The sequence below is a fragment of the Colletotrichum truncatum genome (assembly GCF_014235925.2).
Source record: "Colletotrichum truncatum strain CMES1059 chromosome Unknown Contig_0002, whole genome shotgun sequence".
In the NCBI taxonomy this organism is placed as follows: Eukaryota; Fungi; Ascomycota; class Sordariomycetes; order Glomerellales; family Glomerellaceae; genus Colletotrichum; species Colletotrichum truncatum.
In genome coordinates this window covers 2,624,877-2,641,962 of record NW_027222399.1, presented here as the reverse complement: position 1 = coordinate 2,641,962, position 17,086 = coordinate 2,624,877, and the positions used below count along the sequence as shown (strand labels likewise).

Below are 17,086 nucleotides of genomic sequence, written 5' to 3'. Positions count from 1 at the left end.
TCCCCGGACCTGGGCATGATTTAAACCCAACAACATCATCATCATTCTTGCACAACCATCATATCAAGGGATGGCACGGGCGAAATCAGACTTGGTTCCATAGCCCGATAACATACCAGTGATGTAGATGGCGGCACAAGGGAAATAGGGCGTCAACTCAGCTTGGTCATGTATTGCCCGGCGCCTTCTTCTCCCCCCACCACCACCATCAGTTCAGTCATTCCGCTATCCTACGGCTAATATCCCCTTTTTTTCACCTTCACGAGGTGATCCAGGAAAACATATGTCAAATGCACTCCAACCCCCTGAACAGCATTTACCGCCGAGCAGACGGAAGGTACCAGATTCTTTTTTTTTTTTTTTTAACAAAAGCATGTACGCGAGGCTCTGTTTATTCAACGAAACACCTCGTTACATCTTGTGTAGACGTGTAAGAGACATGTTCACCAGTCCATTCTAGACAAGGCACGCAGCTACGGAAAATCCTCGGGCGGCTGCCGAGCCCATGCTAATGGAGTATATAAGAGCAGATCATGGATACGAAAATCCCCGACTCCAGTTTTGATTCCATCATCTCGCGGCCAGAAAACAATGTAAGATCAAGCATAGTTCAAAAAAAAGCCACGTGAAGCACAAAGTTCACGCGCCCGCAGATGACCGAGCCCGCTCTGCTGTAACTCTAGGTAAATTATCCCCCCCAGGCTACCCTGTACCTCCGTGTCAAAGAGCCCAGCTGAGCTTGATAAACCCAAGAGCAGCAGCAAAAAGGAATGTGGAATCCGTGAGGCTCGAGATTGGCTCAACGACGATCCATCTCCTTTCCTCCCCATCAGATTATATGGATCACTCAACCCTGCTAAGGGTGCCGTTTAAGGTTTAACGCAAAGCTGGCTGCTGAGAGCGATACTCCCTCGCCCCAAATGGGCATGGCAGGCCACTTTGTCAAAACGGATGGAAGATGAGAGCCGCGAGCACCAGCTCTTGGGTGGTTTGTAGGATCTGAGCGCCAGCCGACGGGTCTAGATCTAGCCCTCTTGAGGGAAAACTCTCCCCTTTCTCCCCCTTTCTTGTGTTTCTCTTTGAAGACAACAACGACAACGAGACGGTAGGGCAGGCATGGGCAAGGCCCCGCCCGCAGGTCATCTGACAGTGAACGCTGGGCTGTTGGTCGAAACCCTCTCCCACGCTTTTTCGACTTTGTCTCTTTGGCCGCGGATACCGAATCAGGCGCCGTCAGTGCCTCTCAGAATGAGTTTTCCAGGTTCGTTTCCACGCCGCTTTGGCATTGAATCTGGTGGGGGAAGCAATGGTGTTGCCGATCTTCATTGTCGGTAGGGCAGCGGGGCGACTGGCCCAAACCGGACGACTGACAATGTTTGATTGGAGCCGCGACAAAGGTAGCGCAGAACCAGGGTTTGGCTACGAACGAGCGTCAAAGACAATGAGCTTGTAGTGTGGTCTCGTGTGTGGTACGTGTTCCCAATAGGAATAGACTTGCCAGGCTTGTTAATGGAAGTGTGGCCATGGCAGGCGGTGGCGACCACAATATGTGGGCAGGCGACAGCGAGAGAGGCAAGCTCAGCTGCTCCACGGGCTGAGGGCGAGAGCAAGGGGCGGTAAGTGGGAATAAGGAATGCCCTAAATGGCGGTGATCATGGCAGGCAAAATACACATGCAGTTTGGTGGCACTTTAATGGACAGTAACCAGATATAGGTTGCGTATGGAACGTCGACGTAGCAGCGCGGCTGGGGCGCGAATGGTTCACCGCCATGAATCGCATCGCGCCGTAAATGGGAGAGAGACATCTCGTCTCAGCAATTCGAGCCCTGTCTCGAGAGTTCCCTAGTGAAACTCGCTGCCAGCAAGCGAGAGTTGCTGTTGAAGAAATGTGGACAAGGCTGGTTATTTTTTTTCTTTGGGGGGGGGGGGGGTCCCCTCAGCTCTCAATCTCACTCATGTGCCTCGTGGTGGATTCGATGGAGTCAAGCGCCAAGACCTAATTCCATGTGTCGCCTTAAGGACAGTGAGGACTTACTGGTGGCGAGAGCATACTGTACTAAGTAGTAGGCTTCGTCAGAATACATAATAATAATAAGCTGGCGTAGATGTAACTGAGAGCATCATTAAAATAATTATGGGGATGGCGCCCCATGCTCACCCACCCACAGGGTGACCAGAAGGGCGGAGTCCCCGATACTGGCTTGAAAATGGTGCAAGGAGTCTGAGGGGCTTCTTCGTCAGGGGTTTGAGCCTTCTAGAAGACACGGAAAAGACGGGTAAAAGAGGAGGCGCCACAGCGGCCCATTTCCCGCTGTGATGTGATTTGAAACGGTTGATGCTAGAGGGTTGGAGCTCTGTTGAGTGGGCGAGGCGGCATGGCAGGGCCATCGACCAGAGAACACAAAGAGACGAGACATCGACTGGGCACGGAAGACAAGCGCGCTTCGGGAAAGGCCTGGATGGGCACGGTCCGCAGGTTGCTCAGCAAAAGCCCTTCAAATCGGTCTAGGATGTGACAAGAGGCATTGGCGACAGAGTCAGCGACGTGTACGAGCATTGTGTGGTGTGGGTGTGCTCATGTGCGTCTGACTTGTCGCAGTTGTCTGGCCGTGAGGGCTCAAACAAGTTGCCGACGTAGTGTGTCTTCCGGGCAACACACAAACCCGGAACGCGGCCCATGGACACATGAAGAGCAATCATGAAGACGGCATCGGCGCGTTGCGCTCTGTGTGTGCGTGTGTGTTCGCCGGGTTGTCATCAACCAGCTCTTGCCACAACCTGCTGCATTGTTTTAATGCCTTCTTGACGGTCAGTTTTCCTCTAGGCCCCGGAAATCGGAGGCGGGAGACCCAGCAAGGGAGTTGTCAAGCTTATCGTGTGTGGGTTGGGTTGCGTCACCACGTAGTGTAAGAGTGTCGATTGAAGAAGACTGGCTGCAAGATGCCAACTGCAGCGTGGCAGTGATGTCGCCGCTGGACCGCCACGCTCATCTACTAGTTGGGCGGGATACAGTAAAGGCGAATCGCTTTGCCGATCAACTGGAGGCTCGAACCAGTAACTGCAATTCGAAGAACTGGGGAGGGGGGAGAAGTGATCAAGGAATGTCGTGTGCTATAGAAGCATGACTCGCCGTATCCCATTCTTTATATCATCACCATGGCGCCGGTTAGACGGTGGCACGCAACATAATTGTTTGGAAGCTTAGCGTGGAAATACATGAAGCAGTGCATGTTGGGTCAGCTGGTGGTGGCTGAAGGCTAGGCGCACACAAGGCCCAACAAGGTGTGACGGGTTCGCAGAAGTTGTCAGGAAATCAGTTAGGCCTGGGAAAGACGATGAGCACCTAGAACCAAGCCCTTTTTCAACAGACGCGAGTTGCAACAACGCGCAAAGTAAGGCAAGTTATTCGTTAAGTGAACCGTCCTGTTAGCTCTAACGAAGGGCTTCGTTACCAACTCTTACCCCGAAAGTCTCCGGAAGAGCCGGCGCGAACAACCTGACGATCTTGCTCCGTCGTTGCAGTTAGCATCTGCCAAGAACACTGTTCGAGGAACTTTCAACCTGCTGGGACAATTTAAAAGCGGCGTAAATAGTAATAGCGCTTGCGAACTTTGAGCCTGGTTGACCTGGCTATGCGTCGCTTGAACCGCCTGAGTCTTTTAATCTCAGTGAGGCGAAGGAACAAGCGGCAGCCAGGGGGAGGAGATGACGTGCGAGCAGTATGCGGATTAACATTAGAGCATGCAAGCATCTGAAATGGAAAGGACAAGAACTAATGAACTCTTGTCCCAATGCTTCCGTGCTTACCTGTAGAAATTATTTCGCCGTGTATTACAATAACCAGAGAAAAAGGAGGGAAAAAAAAAAAAGGCTCAGCAGAAGCTGGGTCTGTATCTATTCGCACATGCACAAAGAGTTATATGACGCCTCCGCTGGAGACAAAAAATAATGGTTGAATTGCAAGTCCGTGACTGATGCCAAGACTGGCCGAATTTCCGAAGAGGTCGGGCAGATGGCGATGTCAGTTAAGGTGGGTGCGACAAGTCTGGCGTTCCTGGGTCGATGGGAGGTGGATGGTACAACTAGTTGACGAGAGAGGAATGGATGCCGATGGCTCGGTGGTGGGCACCCAAGTGTTGAAACTGGAGGGCAGACATGAATAGGTGGTGTGAGCGGTGCAGCCTCATTCTCAGCAGGAATCGTGCGAGGATGACCCTCGCTCACGAACAGCCCGACCCCTGGTCTATGAATCCTTAGCGTACTCCATCAACCACATGGCAAAACGAGGTAGAAGGGATGGAGGGTTCGCTGTGGCCGACACGCTGTGACGCCTGAGTTGACGCGTAGGTCCGCACGCACATGGGTATTATTCGAGAAAGAGATTGTCGAGTGTCAACGTCAGAAGTTGATTGACTCGTACCCGAAGAAAATACATAGTGTTAGGGCGGTGGTTGAGGCAAGAGTCAGCAGCCAGCGGCAATTTTAGATGCAAGCAATTATGGATACAAGGTGGTAGTAATAGGCGTTTGAGAAAAGATGAGATGATCTCAGCTCATCAACACCTGATCCTACCGTTCATTGCATGCATGTAGGTCCAAACGGCTTAGGTAGTTGACTGTCGTCATATCGTCGTAGACTATTTGACGCCTCATCGCCCGCCAGTGACGGTTCATCTTGTCACCGGGAATACTACTTGTCTCAAAGTCCGGGGAGTCAAAGCCACATTTCGACTTGAGGAGAGAACGAGAAGGAAGGCCGAGGGCGGATGCCGCAGCATTACTCATGTGTGGAGCAGGGTGTTGCGGACATGAGGCGTGCAGGTCCAGGTCTGAGTATCGGGCAGCGGCCGGCGTCTCGTGAGTTGAAATTATCCTCTGCCGTGCGCCGTTGGCGTTTGGGTCAACTGACGGACGCCCCGGAAGTTATGAGAGGAATAGAGAGACGGACACTCATTGTGCCGGGGTATCGTCTGGGCCCGAGCCCATACAGCTGTTCACAGCATCAGACGACGGCGGTCAGCGAGGCGTCGCCTCGCCTTCTGCCATTTTCTCAATGGCTCCGATATCTCGGCCGCATGCACCCAGAAATGGGTTAATTAACAGCCACACCCCACTGGCTAGACGGATTTCTGCAGATCAGACCGACGACTTGAAAGTTCAATTCATAACCAGATTCCTGGGCACACCTAGCAAAGGGGCGGACTGGTGCGGGTCGCATCCTGGCATTGGGAACAGAAACAGTGGATAGATAGCATCATCCAAGAATGTCCCATCTAACGACCCCCGTGACTGATTACTGTTCGCGGTCACCATTTGCAGCAATTGGCAAAGGAGTGCAGCAGAGATTCTTGATGTTGCACCTATCCATCCGCCGTTGCATCGCAGAGAAGGAAGGTGGTTGTGCAAGGCACAATGATGTTGCTCATTGCCATGCTGTGTCCTCCCGGGTTGTATGTTATGTGGAGTGTCACGGTCGATAGCTCGTATGCATGGATAAATAAGAAAAGGCTGCAATGGCTCCGAGGCGAGGCGAGGCGATGCTAAGATTGATTGCGAGGGTTGTTGATTGATCAGCTGGGCAGTTTGTTGGTGTTTGGTCGCAATTGGAGTGGACGAGGAGTGGTGGATCGCGAATCGCATCCAATCTTAATACCAGTGGGAAGGGGAAACGGTGCCTCGGTTGCCTCTTGCCTCCTCCTGGTTGTTGCCTCAAATGAACGTGTCACATTTTTGTTGCGGACCGGGGGAAAGGGGAAAAAGTCTGGCGGAGTGTATTCCGTATCGATGCCCAGCCGTTCCAGCTAGGGCACCCGACACAATAAGCCAGTCAAAAAGCCGTTTGCCGTATTAACCACCGTTAAAAACGCGAATAAACACCCTTAGATCCATCCAAATGAATACCCAAGACGAGCCACCGACCGGGGCATGCCGATACGTATCAGCTGCCCAGGGGGCTCGACTCGCTGATGGGACGGTGCGCCACGCCACGCCATGTATACCCTGTGGCCCGGCTCCGAAGACGAGCTGGGGACATGAAAGCCGGCCGTAGGTCCGTTCCTGAAGTTCCGCGACATTCAACAAGTTCCTCGGATCTTTAGCATCTGACCTTAGTGATGACAAGCAAAGCCATGATTAAGGATGTGGAAGCGCACAACGCGATACTTCACCGCTCTCATTTTCACTTGAGGCGGACGAGATGCAGGGATGAGGTACGAAGACTGACAAGGTGAACTGTGGTGTCGAGGCTGACCAAGGCAAGGAAGGTCGTGTGTGTGAGTCGTGACTGACCGAGTCTGGAGATGGTCACGCCTCAAAGCGAAGTAGCATGTCACCAAAAAAAAAAAAAAAAAAAAAAAAAGCCCCCACTGCTCTCTAAGTGTCCGCCCATGACCCTTGGACAGAGGGAGACATGGGAGGCATTGATCTGTTTCTTCCAGATGGTTTTTGTCTCCCTAAATTATTCCCGACCCGGTTTTTGAAAATAGCTATTGGCCGTCTAGCGCACTATTGCCGTCAAGGTCCAGCTACGGATGCAACCCAACGCCTCGGCCAGACACGCGGCCAAGTTATGGGGGGTCGTTGAGAGAAACTGTTGTGGATTGACATATACCTCCTGTTCAACCGGTTAGGCTGGATGATCAATGATGATGATGATGATGATGACAAACCACGTTCTGTGGTAGGTGTCCGTATGCATCAAACATCTCCGGCTTCGTCGAGTCTTCATCTGAGGTGGCTGCGACTCGTTTTTGTTTGCAATGCATTGAAGTTTCGCGCAGTTGCCGATGGGGCAGAATGGCGACTAATATAAACAAGATTTGATGGCGATACGGTTTGGTAGCGCAGTCCCCTTGTAGTGAGTGAAGACCAGTGGCGCAGGGCTTGCCGGAGGTTTGATGTGCCCTTCAAAAGTACCTCTTGGTGTCTGACGTAAGGTACCTTTACACTGGGAATAGTGTAGAGTAGAAGACAGTTAGCTTCTACCTTTGGAGACCATCCCGACTTCCTTCCTCTTTCACCGTAAACCCACCCAAAAAAGATTCAGGCAGAGTATCAGGTGTGTATAGGCTGCTCATCACGAAGAAAGGGAGACAAGAAGGTGACGCCCTGAAAGATAGAGGTTCAGAAGGGCCCCTCTCCGCTACCCCTGCCACCCGCTCCTCTACTAGGGCAGGTCTCCAACTGGTCACCCCCGAACCCCTGGGAAGGGAAAACCCCTCCATTCTTTTCAGGCACGCAGACATGTACCTCATATCTGTACCTTACCGACGGCGCGGATTGCTGGGTTGTCTCATCTGGCCCTTGCCGTTAGGCTGCTTATCCATCCCTTGTCCAAAGTAAGACCCCACGCCAGGTGCACCATTTTATGATCGACCAACTCCTTTGTATTTTCTTTTCCCTAATTCCTTTCCCTCCCGTATCGCCAAGAATGTGCTTGCTATCGCTCGGACTCATCAAGCAGATGGATTGTTAGCAGAACGGGGCGCTCTCCTCATCTCGTTGCTGCGTCCGTCCTCGTCCTTACATGCCCACGCTACTCCATATGAACCATCCATCGTCTCTCCCGTATCCAAGCAAGCCAGCGAGCGGGCGCGCGCACGAGCAGGCGGGAGTGGGAGTGCCTTGACCTGCTGCCGACCATTCTGTGCGTTATTATTCCTCGAGGATTGTGACATTTTGCATTACACCACTTTGTGTTGCCCACCGCAAAAAGTATGCAACACGGACTCCACGATCCATGTGCTGGTGGCCGACATCGAGTTTCGCTTGCTTCTACTGCAGTTTGAGCCTGCTTACCCATGCTGCAGCTACCGGAATTGGTTGCGTCGCCGCTTTGCTGGCCGACAGGATGAACCGAGCCTAAAGATGTTGACTCGCCGCCCGCCGTCTTTGACAGTCTTTCCAAGACGCACACCCAGCGCCTCACCACTTTCTCATTGTTACTTCCCTGCTATGCATTCACTACCTGACCCTACTTGCACCTGCCGATTGATATGTCAGTCAAAGTCTAGCCACATGGTTTGAGGGGGTCCTCTTGCTGTTATGAGGCAGTTGCCACCCTTTTCCTGAGAGACGGCGGAGCGCCCGCGGCTATCGTGTGTCTACGTTCTTTCAACCCTTTTGCCCAACCACTAGCTGTATGCGCATACCTACCCATTTCCCCCTGGGCTTGACCGATTCCATTGTCGAGAGAGCCTGGTGTTTTGGGGCATGCTGGTCGCTCCAACGACGCTGGATGGGCCTGGCCGATTCAGCGCCACACCGTCCCTCCCCTTTTTTTCCCTTCAACCTCTTCCAGTATGTCCGGGGGAAACAAAACAAGGAGAACCAGGCAAAGAAGGGAGCCTAGTTGGCGTGTTCCATGAGGTATCCATTTTGCGTTCCGTTCTTCGAGATCACCGACAGGCGCATGGGTCGTGGTTCCTTTTGAAAGTCCGGCAGGGACAACCCCGAGTGGACCAAGGGATCCAAGTACCAAACGAGTTGTTCGTCCACCCCCCGGCCTGCCGCAAGGACATCTGCCCTGGGGGTCGTGGATGCCGTGGGTGCTAATCGCCCCAGCGTGTGTTGAGCGTGGCATGGCAAGGTCTGGCATGGGGCATGACAGCATGGGTAATTATCTTGCCTTAGTGGTGGCCATGGTTGTCGGTACAGATACCCATGCCAGAGCCAGTCAGCGACCGGTGGGAAAGGTGATGCTAATGGCAACGCCTCTTACTGATTTCCACTGCCTCAATCCGATGCTGCTGCACTTGACGCAATTATTGTTGGCCGGCCGTTGTTAAGTACTTCATGTTATCACGCCCCGGTGCCACTCCGCCAGTCCACGGTGGTATATGCCAAAGGAAAGGGGCGAGTTACAGACGGCGTGGCATGGCATGGCAAATGTGCGGCTTGCAGGCGTCGTTTGTTACCAGAACCAATGTACCTTATTCGGCGAGGTCCCGATGTGTTTTCCAAGTAATGTGACTTGTTAGGATGGGTACTGCGCAAAGGGCACAGTAGACTGCACGATACGACAGCTTACATTAAATGGCGGTACCGGTGGGTGCAATTTGGTCGCTGCTTCTGCCGTTGCTGCTGCTTTAATGCCGGCGGTCGGGTGGTGGTAGCGGTGGTGGATGGCAGCAGGGCGATATGCATGCACCACTCCCTGAAGTATCCGTTACGGCAAAGGCGGTAGCCGTGGCTGTAGCCATAGTCTTGGGCGTGGCTTGTCATGGCTTGCCGGCTACAGGGAAGCTCTCAAAGGGACTTGGGAAAAGATTGGTGCTAATGGTACATGGGGCAGCGTAGGGGACGGGCGTGGAGTTTGGGGTGTTGGCACTTGCGGCTTGAGGCGTCGATGAGGCGTGCCGTACCTGACAGAGAAGGGAAACTGGGAAGGGATGCTGGCCCCGAGGTGAGGGAAGAAGGTGAGGGAGGCATGGTATGTATGGGATGCATCACAAAGTAACGGAGACGTGCCTCTGACGCCTCAGATGCTGCAAAGAGATACGGCTCCGGTACTTGTGCCCTCCACATCCCTCTGCCATAGGTATACCACCATCCACTCCTAGCACCACCATCAATGCTGTTCCTGCCACTGTTGCAGTTGTGTGGTTCCTACCTACCACTCCAAAACGGGTCTGTATGTGTATGGGTGGTGTGTGCCTGATCTGGCTGGCGGCCAACTGGGAGCGATCCCAGGGCAATCCAGTCCCAAGGGGGGAGGGGGCCGAGGGAATGTCAGTGGGTGCTGCGCTAAAATATGAAGCCCCGAGTGTGTAGTGTGTGGGTGAGGGACCAGAGTCCTCCACTCTGGCAGTCTCTGCATTGAGCATGCATTGCCAGCAATTTCACCCAACCCATCCAAGCGCATATCATTCCCCCCTAGTACTTGGGTCCTAGTTCCTGGCTGGTCTGGCCTGGGCAAAAAAAAGATGAGAATGAAGAGAAGTCACTTCCCGAGCCACTTCGGAGCCCCCTACTGCCATTGTACCTCCCTCCTCCCCTACTTACGCCGCCCCTATGGGGCCCTCCTTTGCCTCTCGTTTTTTAGTGTCGACACCTCACTAAGAAAAATTAGAAGCCAGTCAGTCTATGTGGTGGACGGCAGGTACTTGTTACAAGTACCTTTTTTTCTTCCTTCTTAGTGGCATTGCCCTCTACACCCTACCTCACACATGCATGTCTATGTACGAAGTACCTCCTGAGGGGCGCTACGTACATGCCTCCCACACCCAATAAGTACATGTCGTACCTTACCCTCCATACAGCTTAACATTATTGTTTGGCTTTAACATGCTCCAGTCCTCTCTCCTTTTTTTTATCCATCCCTTCCCCGGCTGCATGCTGCACTGACCTTGCCTGGCCTGACCTGGTCTGGGGCCTGACCTGACCGTACTTACCGACCGTATTTCTCTTGCCTCTCCCATCCCCTTACTAGACGTGATCTCCCCTTCCTTTCCTTCCTTCTCTCCGTTTGCAATTTCCTTCCCAATTTGTAATTAACTCTCTGGACTTGCTTCTTGCACTCTTTTACTCGAGTCTATCCTTCTCTCGCTCTCTCCTCGCAGTCTCCCGAGATCTTTCTCCCATTCTGGACTCTCATCACCCTCCTCTCCGTCCTTAACCTCCTCGTCGCTCGCCCTCCAATAGACTTTCACCCTTTCCAACTTCCAACCAAACCTCTCGACCAACCAACAGCAACGATTCGCTCCCACGATACACACGCTCTGTCGTACCACGCCTGACCGCATTCTCGGGCTCTCTCGTCGCCTCTTTCTCACTCCCCTTCGCAATCAACGAGAACTCTGGTGACTTGGTGGCCGCTTGTTTGCTCTCTCAGCCGTATCTTTGCAGCAAGCACACTTCCCTATCGGACTTGTTGTGGTCCAGCCGCTCCTTCCTGCGCACCTTTTGAAGCAAACATCCCTCGGGAAAGCGACGCTTGCCTCGAATCTATTCATTTGCCGTTACATTTCACGTTACGCTTCCGGCCTGTTCTGTAAGTTGCCATGAGTCTGTCTGGCCTGCCTGGTCAGTGTGCCTGTAAACTCGCCATTCTGTCTCCAACGTCTGTTATTCCACAGAGCTACGGGAACTAGCGCCTGCACTTGCCCGTGTGTCGCCCACGAGACCTCTCCCGTCTCACGGATTCACCAAACGCTTGTTTTCGACCAAATCAACTAGATATACTCTTGCTAACTCGCTCACTCGGGGAACATTAGCCACACCACACCATTTTTGCCCTCTTTCAATCGTCTAGGGTCACATTCTATCCTCAGTGCTTATTCCGAGTGCGCCATCCGAGGATTCAGAATTGGTTTCTGACACGGTTTTTTTTTTTTCTGAAACGACTTGGCGGATCTCGATTCGAAAGAAGGACTCCGGAAAGGTTTTTCAAGTAAGAAGAAAAGAGAAAAGCATCAAAACTTGAGAAGATGGCGGGTGAACAGGGAGCCGGTGGTGGCATCGAAAGTAATCGTCGTCATCTTTCGACTTCTACTCGAGCGAGCACCGACAACGAGCCTATTCAAGAAACCGAGGCCCAGGCGGGTAAGCAAACTAAACAAGAAGAAACCAAGACCCAATTTCAGCAGTCTTCGCAAGACTCCCCTAGGGGCTTCAACCCACCCTCAAACACATCAACCCCTTCAACAGCGCCGTTGATGGCCAGAGCATCATCCAACAGTTCTGCGGTTTCGACCCCGAGTGCGCCAACAGATAGTTATTTTGGGCCTGTACCCGAGCCAAAGGCACCTGCACCCCGTGTTTCTCGCCCAATCGAGCCACCGGTAACTAAGGTCACTCTGAGCGAACTGGACGTGTGCAAAATCATGCACAATCCAAAGCTGCGCCACGATATCAACTTTGATCCAGAGCTACACTTCCGACCTAATCTGGATGGAGACAAGGGCAAGCGGAAACAGCACAAGGCGGACCTCTTCTGGAACACTTTGCAAGAACAGTTGGTCGAGTTTGTGAGAGTACCGGAGACATTCTTTGCCACTCATGGCCAGGATGACGATTGGTGTCTCCCCTCGCTCCTGAGAGCTGTCAAAGACATTATCCAGACTTTGGTTCCTCAAAGAGATAGAGTTTACTTGGATGAAGGCCTGAACGTTGACTTGCTGATGCAACAGTTCTACAGAGGCATTGCGGATCTGGAGAAGCTGGCATTGTGGTTGTCTCGCGTACTCAAGTCACATTGCGCTCCGATGCGCGACGAGTGGGTTGACCAGATGTACAGCCAGCTGAGCAACGGCAATAGGACCAACAACGTCGAGGAATTGGTGAAGGGCATGAAGAGTCTCCTCAGCGTGCTAGAGGCCATGAAGCTCGACGTAGCTAACCACCAAATCCGTTGTCTGCGTCCTATTCTCATCGAGGGAACCATCCCCTTCGAGCGGAAGTTTTTTGAGAAGAAGATTCAGGGCAACAAGCTGGACGTGACGCAAGCGAACGCCTGGTACAGAAGCGCAGAGGATAGATACGCAACATCCGTCTCGCCGATTGCAGCACATTCCTTTGGCGAAATGTCAGTATTCTTCGAGGCTATTTCAAGGTTAATTCTACCTTCGGTCTCCGAAAAGGCTCTGCCGAACACCTTCATCTTCGACGAAGAGCGCTTCATCAAGCTCAGAGCCGACATGCTCGACGCTATCAACTTGGAAGTGTGCATGCGGATGTACGACGACTTGGAGCGCGTCGGCCGGTTACCCCTCTTCGCCAATGCGATGTCACGATTTGACGACGAGATTAGTGGTCGACCGTTGTCCATGACTCCCGATTTCAACTTCAACACTCCTCCCTCGCGGCCCTCCAGTCTTGCCTTCAGCTCTGGTGATTCCGCCACTTCATCTCCCCGGTCGTCACTCATCCTCCCACCTCAGCCAACATCCGACCCCACAGAGTCTCTCCCCAAGGCTAGGGAACTCTACAGCTCCCTAGTAGCCCTTCTTCACACTTCGCCTCCTCCTCGTCGACACGAATCTCGCTGGGAAGCTATTGCACCTTCCCTGGCCCTTCAGATTTTCCGATATACCAACGCACCAGCCGATATGCTGCCTGTCTTGGAGTCAAAGCTCGCCTCGCATGTTTGCGACGTCAACAGCTCGCTGTTCCAAGAGGTTGAGCAACAGTTTCACCAAAAGCTTCTTGTGGAGCTTCAGAGACGGGTCAGAGAGTTCCGCGGTCTGACGGGCGTTGGGCTCTTCTCAGTAGCCACCGGTGGTCGTGTCCACGGCTCAAGTCGGTCATGGAATGGCAGCCCTGAGCGCGAGAGGGAGTCACCGGACAACACTCGTGAAGCTCGCGAAGATGGTGGCATTGAGGACATGGCAACTCGGTTGGCACACCTTGGCATCCTTCACTGGAGAGTGTTCGCGGGGCTGGCATACACTTCAGATGAGCAAGCCGACAGCGAGATGGAAATGAATCAGTTTTAAAAAGAACCGCCTCAGAGCCATGCTCAGCTTTGATCCACATCAATTTCCTTAATCCAAGGCTGCTGGCCCCTTCGCCAGCAGTCAGCTCGCCCCAGCAAAGGGGCATATCTACTATGTCTGCCCGAACAACAAATACCCCTTTTATAGTATTTTAATCTTGCATTTGGCCGTTATTCTCGCAGGAATTTTTTTTTTTTCTGGCAATGGGTGTTACGGAACCTTAGACGGTGTTGGGGGGATCAAAGCATCAAGCTCGCGCTTTTGCCGCGTTGAATAGTTGGATAGGCGTTCTCGGGAAGTGGTTACATGCAGATACATAGCGCACTTTGCATTGCTTTGAGACAGAAAATGAAAGTTTCTCTTGACATTCAAGCTGAGCCCTGGGCTACCTTCTTCTTTCACTTTGAAACATGCTACATTGCACTGCTTTAACGGCAAATCTTAGTGAGTCGAATGAAGGTGAGACGTGAGGGTTTTGAAGCTCGTGACCAAAAAATCGCTTAGTGGTTCTGCTAGAAAACTATTAAAAAGGTCTCAATCTTAACTCCCGGCTTGAAACCGTAGTGCTGTTGGTGGATGGTTCCCTGCCTTGGTCTTGCAATTGCTTTTGCTAGCTAAACTCTTCACTGGCCGTGGTACTTGGTACAGTATATACCTGTGTCATGCTCAGAATGGTTCACACTACGGAAGACTCAGTAAGACGACCTACTCTCTTTTTCGATAACGCCCCTTCCCCTGTGTTTCGGCCAGAGTGTACTTGGAGAAGTATAGCGTGTTCTGAAAGGTCGGCGATTGTGCTGTGTGCAGTAAACTTGAGCAAAACTCAACGCCCGGATGCCCGAAATGGAATACAGATATAGGCGCAGTGTCAACGCTACATCCCAATAACCGGCAACCTCTTATCATTATCCCAAAACGGTCTGGGGATGGCAGCAATGCTTTTCTGAGTGCGCATGTCTGGTGGATATGAGCACCAACTTACATTGGGTGGTTTTACAATTGTAACTCGTCTGCCCTAGGCTTTCGTCTTGTTTTTGATCCCTTTTTCTTTTCTCTCTTGTGTTGTCGTCACTCATCTCTTAGTCTACGCTTGTTGACAGACTAAGAAGGGGGTAATCCATAGCAGTTGGTGAAGAATGGTCGCAGTCATGATGGATTGTCTGTCTTGTAGTCTGTTATCTGTTGATTTTGGAAACTTGGGAAACTGGAACATGGAGAGTTGGTCAGACAACGACCAATCCCAATATGATACGTCCCGCTTTCCCCCAGGAAGCGGATTAAGATACCATTACACTGGAGGTATCCGTCTTGGTGTGTTAGGTTTAGTCAGGACAGTCATGAAAAACGATGCCACCGATTATGACTAGATATACGGATTTCTACACGCCTTCGCAGGTTGGTGACTTGTCGCGCCACCATCTGTACAGACATGGCTTAATTGTTACCCAAGGCAAGGGCTTTGGGTTGGCCCGCATAAATTACTATCTTTGGTTACTGTAGTCCGGGGTTTGCAAGTATACCTGGTATATCTCTTGAGGCTCCGGGGAACTTTCCCTGGCGTCTATCCAGCGTACTTTAAGCCATTGCGGGCTTCAATGCCGTCTTGATCATACAGCTTCTTTCGCTCAGGACATCATCACGGTAGTTCTGGCTTGTATTCCGTGCCTACAATAACTGAATGCCTCATATTATACCGTTCAAGGTATCAAGGAATCACCAATACCTTCCGGTAAGGCTGGTATGGCCAATAGAGTGATTTGTCAAATGCACACAACCCGAAGGTCGTTTTTGGCACCTGGAATGCCCATAAGGGGTGAAATGGGGAACGAACACTCTGGATAAGTCTTGTGGCAACTCACTAGCGTCGAGTACTTTCGAGATAACCCAAGGAGCTGGCACGCAACGTTTACCCAGACGTGAGGTCGTACCAGAAACTGATACGTAGTGTTGTCAATAATTACGGTATTCAGGTTCTTGGGCGACTGCTGAGATGTGTAAATGTTATGGTGGCTATAGGCTGCTGTTTGGTTTACAAGCTGTCTACTCCCTACATCAACATCACAGCTAAGAGAAACAGAGGGCGAACCTGCAAGTTGTAACAGTCACCATAGCTGACCTAAGCTCTCATTTCTTATTACGAGGATATCCGAGCAGCCGGTGGATCATACTTGGACGACGAACTGCCCTTTTCTAGTGGTTGCAGTAATAGAACCACCTGAGGCTGCCAAGCAAGGAACATGAGGTTAGAGAGCACTCTCACACGCCACCGCCCCTATCAACACCCAAGAATGGCTTCATGTTGGACGGTGCTCGATAAAAGCAAAAAACATCAGAAGAAATCAGGTAAAAGAAATAGTATATCATGTAGTGGGCCCGTGCAACAGGTTATACGAGATTTGGGGTAGTTAGGGGCTTTGCTATTGTCTCCAATGCATGGTATGAGACAATGGGAAGAAACAGATTTGCTGTTCCGGGCCCCCCTCTAAAACGTCTGTCTAATTGATCTATGTCTTACAACGACGTAAATGCCCATCGGACAAGGTCCTTCTTCATGTCTCAGTTGTTGTCATTGATGGGCTGGCCGACAGAGCCAAGAAGTGCATTTATCTTCATGGTTGGCTTTCGGCTTGAGATACGAACCGAATAAGTAAAAACTTGCTTTTAGCTGAGAGTTGCCGGCAGCGCTTGCAGCGTAGGATATCCGTGAGAACGGCAGACCAAACCTGGCGGGCAACGGAGAGCGAAGCCAGAAATGGCAAGGCATTTGTATGTTCCTAAATATTGCTGCTCGTACTTTGGAACTTGCTGGCAGCGAGGAACTCAAACTCAAATACGGAGACGAACACACGGAGAGGCACTACCAGGCGACATAAACACTTGAATTATTTTCGAGACTGTCCGATTTGAGACAGAGCGTTTCTTAGAACTCTTGCGATCGTAATGCGGGCAATATTGACCCGGCGGTATCTTCGTTGCGCCTTGGGCTTCCTCCCATCTAACAAAAACCGTAGCTGTATTTATTTCCCAACCCAACTCCGGAACCATAGAACAAGTCTTTCGATTTCTCGTCCCCAACAAGGGAATCGAGTGCCATCATACGGACGATAGGCTTAGTTGATGAGCATGGAAACCTGAACATCCGTCGTTAGCAGGGTCTCGGTGGACGGTTTAAGGAGAGGACTTGCCGCCATGACAACGCAACACAAGCTAATGTATGGGCTTAACCGCTCGCCTACTCTAGCGAACTTCCAAAAGATGCCCATGAAGCTGTCGCGCAGTTAGCGGCTGTTCTGTGACCAATGTATATTGTGCGCAAGCGTTGTCCTTACCCATCCTTGTTCCGGTCCATGATGGCAGGTATGAGCTGGTGGACGTATGCGCACGTGCAGACGAGGAGGAGGATGACGAGGAGGAGGGACTGGAAGTTGAAGAGGGCGGTCTAGTCAAGATTATTAGCATCTCCCTTATCCCTTCCCAGTATATCTCGGGAGCGCAACCTACCATGCTTGCAACTGGTGTCCCTCTAAGCGGGAAACTGGCAACGTGCTTGACCTGGTGTAATTGGTGAAGCCAGCTGGAAGGTTGCGATACAGTGAGGTAGCACAGGGGTGCCGGTCGATTCAGCCTCTCTCACAGTGGACAAGGTGGCCCGG

At 51.9% G+C, this 17,086-nt stretch overlaps 3 protein-coding genes across 3 annotated transcripts; 1 reads left to right on the top strand and 2 right to left on the bottom strand.

The window, feature by feature from the left end:
* Window positions 1–9,024: 9,024 nt before the first annotated feature.
* On the bottom strand, window positions 9,025–9,222 carry CTRU02_203638 (uncharacterized protein; the record flags this gene model as incomplete). The annotated part of the gene is made up of 1 exon (XM_070204242.1): window positions 9,025–9,222. One exon carries the CDS (start codon window positions 9,220–9,222, stop codon window positions 9,025–9,027), a length of 198 nt encoding a protein of 65 aa, XP_070062005.1.
* A 2,204-nt stretch (window positions 9,223–11,426) lies between these two features.
* Window positions 11,427–13,433, top strand: CTRU02_203637 (cAMP-mediated signaling protein sok1 (T-complex protein 11); the record flags this gene model as incomplete). The annotated part of the gene is made up of 1 exon (XM_036722215.1): window positions 11,427–13,433. The coding sequence occupies one exon, from the start codon at window positions 11,427–11,429 to the stop codon at window positions 13,431–13,433; it is 2,007 nt and encodes a 668-aa protein (XP_036585821.1).
* A 3,110-nt stretch (window positions 13,434–16,543) lies between these two features.
* CTRU02_203636 (Protein kish-A) lies at window positions 16,544–16,937 on the bottom strand (the record flags this gene model as incomplete). The annotated part of the gene is made up of 3 exons (XM_036722214.1): window positions 16,544–16,700; window positions 16,763–16,872; window positions 16,935–16,937. The coding sequence occupies 3 exons, from the start codon at window positions 16,935–16,937 to the stop codon at window positions 16,544–16,546; spliced, it is 270 nt and encodes an 89-aa protein (XP_036585820.1).
* Between the last annotated feature and the right edge of the window lie 149 nt (window positions 16,938–17,086).